The sequence below is a fragment of the Trichosurus vulpecula genome, chromosome 1 (assembly GCF_011100635.1).
Source record: "Trichosurus vulpecula isolate mTriVul1 chromosome 1, mTriVul1.pri, whole genome shotgun sequence".
Classification (NCBI taxonomy): Eukaryota; Metazoa; Chordata; class Mammalia; order Diprotodontia; family Phalangeridae; genus Trichosurus; species Trichosurus vulpecula.
Window position 1 is genome coordinate 548,892,861 of NC_050573.1, and position 12,058 is coordinate 548,904,918.

The window sequence follows — 12,058 nt, forward strand, 5'->3', positions numbered from 1 at the left end:
GTTTTCTTGGTGTTAACTGTCAGGCCAAAATTGGCACAAATGGCAGAGAACTAGGCCATACTCTGCTGCATTTCAGGCCCAGAGGCTGCACTGAGTGCACAAACATCTGCAAACAAAAAGTCAAGCACCAACTCTCCTTCAAGTTAAATAATTTACTGTCAGTGCACTAGCTGACCTCGATGCTATTTTTGTCCTCACTGAAGGCTTCTGACAACACTGTTGAAAACAACATGCTAAATTTCATGGGACAGGCACACAGCCCTGCTTCACTCCACTGGTGATTCGGAAAGTGCAAGAGCACTGTCCACTATCCAGAACCCCTGCAAGCATGCTATCAGAGTTGGCATACTATACTGATGAACTTTTCTGGGCAACCAAATTTTGCCATGATCTTCCACAAGCCCTCAGGACTGACACTATCAAAACCCATGGTCAGAACAATGAACACTGGGTACAGACCTCTGTACTGCTCCTGGCATTTCTCCTGGAGTCATCAGGGAACAAACACCATACTGACTGTTCCTCAGCCCTTTCTGAAGTTACATTGGCTCTCAGGTAGATGACTATCTTCCAAGGTAAAGGATCACCCTATTAAGGAGGACTCTGGCAAGAATCTTGCTGGCAATGACTAAGAGAGAGACCCTCACCCCCATCCCCCATGAGTGTCACAGGACAACATATTTCCCTTTCCTATTTTATAATGTAAAGAACAAGTAATACAATGACTACAGTATTGCAAAAAAAAAAACACAAACTAATAAAACCAATTCAAAACTTCCTTGTAGTCTTTTCTGTAATTATTTTGAATATTTCATTGAGTCCCTTTTCTCCTTTCTTTTGACATCTTTATCACTACCTACTTCCCCTCCCCCACCCCACCCTGCAAAAAATTCTTTCCCTGCCCCCATCCCCCAAATGGAAACCCTCTCTTGTAATAAATGAGTATAATAATGAGATTGAACCTATAGGAGCTCATGAAATCAACTGAATCAACTGAAAAAGAACCTAGGGACATTAAGCATTTCAAAATAAATGCAAAAGGAAATCACAAAAGCTTTGAAAGCCAGAAGTGAAAGACCATTACAATGTGAAACTGTACCTATAGTCCATCAATTCCTCTATCAAGAGGTGGAGGGCAATGTCACAAAAACCAGAACACATATCCAGGAGGAAATGCGGATTAAGTGTCAAACGCTGCTGAGAGTTAAGAAGGATGAGGGTTGAGAAAAGGCCATGGGATTTAGGAAGTAAAAAGATCATTGGTAGTAACTATGGAGAAAGCAATTTCAGGTGAATAATGAGGTCACAAGCCAGATTGTAGAAGGATTAGAAAAAAAGTTAAGGAGAGGAAGCAGTAGCACCTAGAGGAGATGGCTTTCTCAAGGAGTTTAGCTGAGAAGGGAAAGTGAGATACAGGATGATAGCTAATGGGTATGGTGGGATCTACTGAAGGGTTTTTAAGGAAGGAGAAGACATATTTGTAGGCAAGAGCAAAGGAGCAGTAGATAAAAGCCTCAAGGTTAGAGAGAATAGGGATGATAGTGGACAATCCGCTGGACAAAACATGGGATGAGATCAAGGGTGTGCAAGGTAGTTGGCCTTGGCAAGAAAGCCTCTTCATGGAGGTGGAAAAAGTGGGGAAAGAAGTCTGAATGACTGAGATAAGAAAGGAAGAAATGGGAGCTTCTGGTGAGTGGCCTCAATTCTTTCAGTGAAAAGGTAAGTGCGAAATAAGGTCCTCAGCTGAGAGGATCTGGAGAGGGAGGGGCATGGAAGACCTGAGAATAAGAGAGAGGAATAGCTGCTATGACCAATGAGACAGCGATAGCAAGTCAATCAGAAAAAACAGGACTGCCTTGTTGCAATGAGGGCCCAATCCGAATGGTTCCCTGACTTTTCTCTAGGTCCACGTAGCAAGTAAAGGTGAGAAGGATGAAGAGAAGTCAGAGAGACATAGTGAAATGTTGGCAGAGGGGAGAAAACGTCCAAAACTACTCACTAAAGTAGTTGGAGATCAGAGCTTGAGGAGGTTTGAACAGCCTATGGTGTGGGGTATGGCAAAGAACTGGAGATGAATAGAAGGATTGCGATGAAATAGCCAAGACCCAATTGTGATCAGAGAACATATATCTATACTAAGACCAAAGCAACATGTCTGCATGCTTTCAATAGCTCAAAGAAACAGATGATACTTGAAATCTAAACCCTTCGTTAGTCAACATCCTCCATGATCTGACACAATATGAATCTCCCTATTAACACTCCCCAACATGAAGCCTTAGGTCTTTTCTTCTGTTCTTAGGACAAACATAATTTTTCTCATGTGATTCCATCTACCCTTTCTCTTAGCTAATCTAAATCCCAAATGATTCCTTGAAGTCAGTTCTTACACACGGGTCACTCCAATAAAGCCTTCCTTGACTATTTAATCCCACAAGACTTTTTTATTCTCTTAATTTCTCTGACATACATAAGTTAAATTATATATGTCATCCAGCCAGTAATAATAAAAATATATTGCTTTAAATTGTCCTTTAACGTGAACTGTGTAAATAAAACGTTTTCTTCTGGGCTAAATTAGGTACTCAAATGTAGGGAAAAGTCTTCATTTTTGTACCCTTTCCACAATGTAGTCACAAAGTAAACATTAGGCAATTAATATGCATCAATTTGGAAAAAAAATGTTTTTACAAGCTTTTACTTGAAAAGGAAAAAATAAATTGCTAAGAAAAAAGGGTGAGAAGGAAATGTCCCTTAATAAGCAATAGGCTAGACAAAGTAGTATTTGGACTTACTGGGAATCTCCAGACTGGGATGTATAGCAGCTATGTTTTTGACTGTAGGTGGGGAATGTCTCCCATCCACCAAATCAGACTCCGCATCCTGAGCTTCCCCATGGATCACAGCAATTCCTAATCTCAGTCTTTCAGCAAAGGATTGTGCCCTAAAAGCAAATATTAAGAATAAATTTAAGGTCACTCAGCACCAGCCTACTTTCTGCTAAGGTTTAAGGAAGAAAAGTATTATTTTCGTTTTTAAAGAAAATGAACTAGTATACACACACATATCTTTAAGGTTTGCAAAACACTTTACAAATATTATCCCATTTTTATATTCACAACCACCATAGGAGGCAGATGCAATTATTATCCCCATTTTACAGATTTGGTTCTACTATTATCATCACCATTTCACAGATGAGGAAATGGAGGGAGACAGAGGTTAAGAGGCTTGCTAACATCTTCCTTCCCCTACCCTTCCACTGGAAAAAGCATTTTTTAAAAATCTTAAAAACCCAACAGGAAGGAGAGGTATAAAGGATAAGGATACTGACCAGAGGGTACAAAAGTAAAAAAAAAAAATTACATTTCTACTTCATCAAATACCTCATCAATATGAAGGAATGTCCACTTTCTATGAACTCTCATATTTTTTTTTTGATCACCAATTGTCAGATTTACTGTGTTATTCATTCAAAATTATGATTTATTTTTAAACATTATTTTAAAAAAATTTTTGAGTTTCCAATTCTCTCCCTCTCTCTCACCTCCTGAGAAGGCAAGCAATATGATATCAATTATTCATGTAGAATTATGCAAAATATATTTCCATATTAGATACATTGCAAAAAAAGCAAGAAAAATAAAGAAAGTTTAAAAATTTTTATTTCAATTTGCACTCAGAGTTCATCAGTTCTCTCTCTGGAGGTGGATAATATTCTTCATTATGATTCCTTTGGAATTGCCTTAGCTCACTATACTGAACAGAATAGATAAATCTTTCACAGCTGATCATCATTACAATATTGCTGTTACTGTGTACAATGGTTCTGCTCACTTTACTCTGCATCAATTCACAGATTTCTTCCCGGGTTTTTCTGAAACCATCCTGCTTGTCATTTCTTATTAGCTAGTGTCTTGAAATCATATCTGAATTTACATCTCTGTGACTCTAGATCTAATCCACTGCACTAGCTAGCTGCCTCAATTAAGCTTAGACTAAAGTCTTACTCACATTCTCCAATACATTCTAAAAAGAAACAGTTGATGTTGGAGGGGTTGTGGGAAGACAGGCACACTAGTGCTAGTGGAGCTGTAAATGAGTTCAACCATTCTGGAAAGCAATTGGGAATTATGCAAATAAACATGACTAAAATGTCCATACTCCTTGACCCAGAAATTCCATTACTAGGCTTATAACTGAAGGGAAGCCACCGATAGAGAGTTCACATAAATGTCAAAATATTCATAACAGAACTTTTTGGGATAACAAAGATTTGGAAACAAAAGCATACGCCCATTGATTAAAGGATGGCTGAATAAATTGTGGCACACAGACGTACCATAATTACCAGTTACAGAATGATATTGTACTGTAAGAAACGATGAATGTGATGGATATAGAGAAAGATGGAAAGATTTACATGAACTGATACAGAGTGCAGTAGGCTAAGTCAAGAAAACTGTGAAACAATTTTAAAGTAAACAGAAAAGATATCACACACAAACAAAAGTGAATGCCGCAAAATTATAAAAAACAAGCATAAATTAAAGACGTGAGAGGGGGAAAAAGACTCCATATGTACAAAAATATAACAGCTATTTTTGTGGCGGCAAAAAGTTGGAAATCAAAGGGATGCCCATCAACTGGGGAACAGCTGAACAAGTTGTGGTATGTAAGAAATGAGGAGCTTCTGCTGAAAAGCAAGGACTTGCTTAAGCTCTTCCCCAAATCCCTCCAAACACCTGTAAAAAATGGCTCTGAATAAATTCTAGAGCTGCGGAACCTATGAAATAGCAGAGGGAAACAGGTCTTCAGCACAGGAGAGCCTGGATGGTTGCCAGGAAGGGTCTATCACACAGTGCTGAGAGGAGAGGGCAGCCTGGTGTGCGCCACACTGGGACAGACCAAACCCAGAATCAGCCAGCCAGAAAAGGCCTTGGGGCCACGAAACAGTGAGCTGTGGCAGTTACCAGACTTCTCAACCCACGAGCGCCAAAAACAAGGTTAGGGAGAAAAGTGCAGGATCAAGTTCAGAGTGGTCTGATCACCAGCCCTGGGGGTGGCGGAGGTGGTGCAGTGGTGGCAGTGGCAGCAGTAGGAAACTTCTGAGGCTACTTCCAGAACTACAGCGTCACCTGCTTCCTGAGTCTCTGGTTCACATGGTGGGAGGATTCTAGCAGCAGATCAGAGCAGGAGTGCAAGGAGCGATTTGTGGGCACAAAGGCAGATTCTCTTGCTGTGCCCTGCTTGGATCTGTATTGCAGTTCTTGGGGAAGGAGGAGCGCTGCGGTGACAGAGCCTGGGGTGACGGTGGAGTAGAAGTAGCTCTGAAAACAGCAGTGCTTGGACCCTAAAGCTTGGGAGAAAGTATTCTCTACAAGCAGACATATCCTGACAAAAAGCTCAAGGGTCAAGTAGTTGGCTGGGAACATGAACAGGCATCGAAAACGGACTAAGATTCAGACTCAGACTCAAACTCAATCTCTAGATTCCTTTTTTGGCGACAAAGAAGATCTAAACATACAGCCAGAAGAAGTCAACAAAGTCAAAGAGTCTACCTCAAAAGCCTCCAAAAAAAATATGAACTGGTCTCAGGCCATGGAAGAGTTCAAAAAGGATTTGGAAAAGCAAGTTAGAGAAGCAGAGGAAAAACTGGGAGGAAAAATGAGAGTGATTCGAGAAAACCATGAAAAACAAGTCAATGACTTGCTAAAGGAGACACAAAAGAATACTGAAGAAAATAACACCTTAAAAATTAGACTGGAGCAAGTGGAAGCTAGTGACTTTATGAGAAATCAAGATATTATAAAACAGAACCAAAGGAATGAAAAAATGGAAGACAATGTGAAATATCTCATTGGAAAAACCACTGACCTGGAAAACAGATCCAGGAGAGATCATTTAAAAATTATTGGACTACCTGAAAGTCATGATCAAAAAAAGAGCCTAGATATCATCTTTCAAGAAATTATCAAGAACTGCCCTGATATCCTAGAGCCAAAGGGTAAAATAGAAATTGAAAGAATCCACAGATCATCTCCTGAAAAAGATCCCAAAAAGAAAACTCTTAAGAATATTGTTGCCAAATTCCAGAGCTCCCAGGTCAAGGAGAAAATACTGCAAGCAGCCAGAAAGGAACAATTTGAGTACTGTGGAAACACAATTAGGATAACAGAAGATCTAGCAGCTTCTACATTAAGGGATCAAAGGGCTTGGAATATGATATTCTGGAGGTCAATGGAGCTAGGATTAAAACCAAGAATCACCTACCTAGCAAAACTGAGTATCACGCTCCAAGGCAAAATATGGGCTTTTGATAAAATAGAGGACTTTCAAGCTTTCTCAATGAAAAGACCAGAGCTGAATAGCAAATATGACTTTCAAATACAAGAATCAAGAGAAGCATAAAAAGGTAAACAAGAAAGAGAATTCATATGGGACTTACTAAAGTTGAACTGTTATGTTTACATTCCTACACGGAAAGATGATGTGTAATTCATGAGACCTTTCTCAGTATTAGGGGGGTTGAAGGGAATATAGACAGAGGGCACAGGATGAGTTGAATATGAAGGGATGACATCTAAAAAAAATGAAATAAATTTAAGGGTGAAAGAGGACTATATTGAGAGAAGGAGAAAGGGAGAGACAGAATGGGGTAAATTATCTCACATAAAAGTGGCAAGAAAAAGCAGTTCTGTTGGAAGGGAAGATGGGGCAGGTGAGGGGGAATGAGTTAATCCTACTGTTATCGGATTCAACTTGAGGAGGGAATACCATACATGCTCAATTGGATATCTTACTCCACAGGAAAGTAAAGGGAAGGGGATTAAAAAAGGGGGGAGGGGGAATGATAGAAGGGAGGGCAGATAGGGGGAGGAGGTAATCAAAAGCAAACACTTTTGAAAAGGGACAGGGTCAAGGGAGAAAACTGAATAAAGGGGGACAGGATAGGATGGAGGGAAATATAGTTAGTCCTTCACAACATGAGTATTGTGGAAGGGTTTTGCCTAATGACACAGGAGTGACCTATGTTGAATTACTTGCCTTCCTAGGGAGGGTGGGTGGGAAGGGAAGAGGGGAGAGAATTTGGAACTCAAAGTTTTAAAAGCAGATGCTTAAAAAAAAATTGTTTTTTGCATACAGCTGGGAAACAAGATATATAGCGAATGGGTCATAGAAATCTATCTTGCGGACAAGAAAGTAAGGGAAGGGGGATGGGGGGAGTGGGGTAAAGAAGGGAGGGTGGACTGGGAGATGAGGCAATCAGAATATATGCCATCTTGGAATGGGGGGAGGGTAGAAATGGGGAGAAAATTTGTAACTCGAAATCTTGTGGAAATCAATTTTGAAAACTAAAATATTAAATAAAAATGATAAAATAAAAAAAAAAAAAGAAATGAGGAGCAGATGGACTTCATAAGAACCTGGAGAGTCTTATGATCTGATGATGAGCGAAGGGAGCAGAACCAGGAGAACACTGTACACAACCACAGACACATTGCTTTTATGATAATGAACTTTAATAAACTTGGGTCTTCTCAACAATGCAAGGTTCTAAGACAACTCCAAAAGACTCATGATGGAAAAGGTTATCCACAACCAGAGGAATAATTACGGAATATGAATGCAGATTGAGGCAAACTATTTGCTCTCTCTCTTTTTTCTTTTTTGTTTTGTTATCTCTTTCTCATGGTTCAGTTTCATTGGTTATAATTCTTCTGTACAACTTGATAATTGGGAAAATAAGTTTAATTTGAAGGTAAATGTAGAACCTATATCAAATTACATGCTGTCTTGGGGGGGAGGTGGTAGGAGAGGGAGGGGGGAAAAATGTGGAACTCAAAATTTGTGGAACTGAGTGTTGTAAATGAAAAAAAAAAATTGGTTTTTTTTTAAATTATAGAGATGAGAGGACGTACCCACCCTTCTGCAGAGGGGTTATACACTGCTCATGTTTTCACACGGTTCATGGTTTTCCAATGTACTGATCAGTTATGCTAATTTCTTTAGATTGTTTTTGTCATTAAAAAAATACTATTTGTTGTATGGGATGTACGTGATCTGAGACAGTGAGAAGATATGGGGGAAAGAGGAATTGATGATTATAAAAACGGAAACTTATTTTAAAAAAGGAGAAGATAAATAAATCAAAGACATAAAGGCAGAGGAGATGAAACTGTACTTATTTGCTGATGATTTACCTTGCTATTATGATTTACCTATAATATTCTAGGAATTTTACAAGATAATGAGACAATTACAAGTTCTGGCAAAGTAGCAGGCTATAGAATAAACCTGCAAAAATCAGTAGCATTTCTGTAATAACAAAGCATAGTCAACAACTATACACAGTCAATTAAAAATGTTTCTTAAAGAAAATAAAAGATGACAACGCTACAAAAACTTCTTCACATATTTAGTGCTATGCAAGTCAAACTAGCAAAGGGATACTTTACGGAGGTAAATAAAATAATAAAATTCATTTGGAAGTAGAAAAGACCTGTAACATCAAGGGAAATAATGAAGAAAGGTAGGAAATGAAGAGACCAGGCAAGATGACTGAGTGGAAGGAAGTGTTACAGTTGAACTCTTGAAAGATTCGAGAAACATGCCAGAGACCAGACCTAACTAAACAGAAGAAAAAAAAATCATACATTTGTCTTGAGCAGACTAGCATAGGGAAAATTGAGAGGTCTGGCAGCACAAAAGTTGGGATCTATCCAGAGCCTTCCAGCCCAGGAACTTAATGCAGACCTGCCCCCAGGAAAGAAGAGATCCCAGATCTAGCAGAGAAGGATCTGACCTTACGCAAGGAGTAGGATATATGCCAACTTGTCATTTATGATACAGCGCTGGGACACAGATTCTATTCACTGAGGAACGGACCTGCACCTGAGTTGGGGAAAGGGTGTCCAGATCAAGGAAAGGTCACAAGTCCTAGGATGTGAAGAAGCAGGCAACAGCCATGTGGCTCTGACCCAAGGAGTGGGGTTTCAGATCCAGCTCCTGGCCTAGTCTGAAACCAGCAGCAAAATAACTGTTGTACCCCAAATCTTCCAAAATATTTATAGTAACTGAAATTGTTATTAATATTACACAATAACTTTGAAGCAAGTACCTTATGAGCCTATTTACAATCCTACTTTATGCTTAGAGGGGATCAATAAAGTAAAAAGATGAATAAGAATCTTTATTTTAAAGAACGTGACGTTAAAGTAACCCTCATTTTACAGGTAAGGAAACCAAACGCTACAGAGGTTAAATTATTTGCCCGAATTTACAGAGGTAGTCAAAAGCAAAGCCAGAATTTAGACGTGGGTCCTCTGATTCCAAGTCAAGTGCTCTTTCCACTATGACGTTGTGTTCTGGGAAATTACTAAGAAGAAAGTACTATGTAAACCTTATAGTATGAGTTACTCCTATTAGCTATAACCAAAGTTCTCAGGAGTTATGAGGAAACCTATTTGGATAAGAAAGGCAGTATAAAGAAAATGCCAGAAATATACTCAACTATTTGTAATTTGAAGTAATTTGGTGGACACACACTAGAATCCTGATTGCCTTTAGGATTTGAAACTCTCTTTTGGCACTTAGTAACTAAAAATGGTTAAGATCACAAGTTAATATGACTTATTTAATTCTACTCCATCATAAATGTTATTAGTGCAAAGTTCCAGGGCAAAGAAAGCATTTAACTATAAGATAATAAAAAGCATTTCCAAAAAAAGATTTAACACGCTAAAAGTTCTTTTCTCTCTCTTTCCACATTGCTGGCTTAAGCTTATGCATCCCACTAGAAATTAGATACTATTGGTTAAAAAGAAAATGAATACTAGAAGATACTTTAATTATCACTAGAAAGATATAAACACATGTGGCTTCAGCTTCTCATTTTGTACACCTTCTAATAACATCAATAAGCATATTCATTGTTGGACATATTCCTACTATTTATCAAGTGAAGGAAAAGACATTTAAAAAGTCAAGTGTATGGCAAATCCAGGGGGAGGGGCGGAGTCAAGATGGTGGCTGGAAAGCAGGGACTTGCCTAGGGCTCTCCTCCAGGACCCAATAAACACCCATAAAAAAATAGCTCTGATCAAATTCTAGAACTGCAGAACCCACAGAATAGCAGAAGGAAGCAGGGCTCCAGCCAAGGACAGCCTGGATGGTCGCTGGGTAAGGTCTGTCTCACAAAGCTGGGAGCGGAGGGAAGCAGAGCCCAGTGTAGGCTGTGCCTGGACCAACCAGAGCAGAAGCTGGGCGGAACAGGCCCTAGTGTACTGAATCAGTGAGCTATGGCAGTTAACTGACTTCTCAACCCACAAACACCAAAGATAGAGAAGGTTAGTGGGACAAAACTGCAGGGACAGAGTGAAAGGAGTTGGTGGTTCAGCCACCACCCGGGTGGCAGTAGAGGTGGTGCAGCTACAGAACTACAGCTGCAGTTGCTTCTGGCCCCAGGCCCACCTGGTGGGAGGAATTAAGTGGCGAATCCAAGCAAGAGTGCAGAGCCTGCTCAGATCTGAGGCGTGGTCCAGGTTGGTGGTTCTTGGGGGAGGAGGAGCACTGGTGTGGCAGAGCTTGCTGCATAGAAAAAGCTCTGAAAACAACAGTGCAGCCTCTCAAGCTTGGGACAAAGTACTCTCTACTCTACAAGCAGTCATACCCCAACAAACAACTCAAGGGTCAAGGAGTTGGCTGGGAACATGGCCAGGCGGTGACAACAGACTCAGATTCAGACTCAGGAATCTTTCTTTGGTGACAAAGAAGACCAAAACATACAGCAACAAGAAGTTATCAAAGTCAAACAGCCTACATCAAAAGCCTCCAAGAAAAACATGAACTGGTCTCAGACCATGAAGAGCTCAAAAAGGATTTGGAAAAGCAAGTTAGAGAAGCAGAGGAAAAATTGGGAAGAGAAATGAGAGTGATGCAGGAAAACCATGAAAAACAAGTCAATGACTTGCTAAAGGAGACCCAAAAAAATACTGAAGAAAATACTGCAGTCACTGCTAATGCGGGGAACTCAAACACCTCAAGGATCATTCAAGCCCACAAGGAACAGGATCAATTGCACTGAAACACAAATGAAAGGTCCATTTGAAACAAAAAAACAATGCCAAGGACTGACACACTACTGCTGCTTGTGTCTAATTAATTATTGGAAAATGAGCAAAGACATTATAGCTCAATATTGATTCCTCTAGAGTACAGCACAGGCATCTTGAGGTGTAAGAACAGTTAAGAAACCATTTTTTAAAAGGGAGAGGGGGCTCTCTGCTATGGAAGGAAAAAAAAAAAAGAAAAAAGCATTTGTCATGAGCAAGACAACACAAAGACCACAAAGACCAAAGTACTGATGATTGAAAAACAGTCATGTTTACTGATGAAACTCACTTTTTCATTTCAAGGCTATACCAAAACAATTGTCAGAAGTCCAGGTGAGCCTGTTAGATCTGGGTTATCTTCATCAGACCACAACATATCTGCATGCTCCCTTCTGCCTCCTCCACCCCCGCCCCAAAAAAATGGTTGGGAGAATTTTTTCCCTTCAAGTTGTCCTGCAAATCTTGTACCCATTGATGATATTGATATACTAAGAAGCAGAACTACTCAAGAATCACCAAAAACCCCAAATAGAGATTGAATGCAACAAAACTTTGTACTATGCCACATGTAAAAGAAAGACAAATTTATCCAAGAGATGGAGATAAATAAACATACTTCAATGACCTGGAAACTTGACTTAAATCTCACTGAAAGCCTATAGGACAGACCTAGAAAAATGGACTGTTCAAAAGTATGTTAAATATCCAATATGTTAAGTGTTATTTTATGATAAAGGATTAAAGAAAAGATGCCCAAATCCTGTTGACTTGATGCTAATTCATGTAAAAAAAAAGTGACTATAACAAAAGGAAGATCTATTATATACTGAAAATTTTTTAAAAATGCAAGTCAACAAATTTATTTTATTTCATCCCAAATAAGTAGCATACCACTCTATTTGTACTATCAATATCTTCCTTAAGAGAAATTAGAAGATCCTACC

The 12,058-nt window shown here is 39.3% G+C and overlaps 1 protein-coding gene across 1 annotated transcript in view; it reads right to left on the reverse strand.

The window, feature by feature from the left end:
• The window catches only part of PRPSAP2 (phosphoribosyl pyrophosphate synthetase associated protein 2), a 79,112-nt gene that overhangs the window by 28,107 nt on the left and 38,947 nt on the right, over window positions 1-12,058 (reverse strand). Inside the window, exon 9 of the mRNA XM_036744816.1 lies at window positions 2,796-2,944. Within this exon, the coding sequence (XP_036600711.1) occupies window positions 2,796-2,944 (149 nt within the window). The remainder of the gene's footprint in view (window positions 1-2,795; window positions 2,945-12,058) is intronic.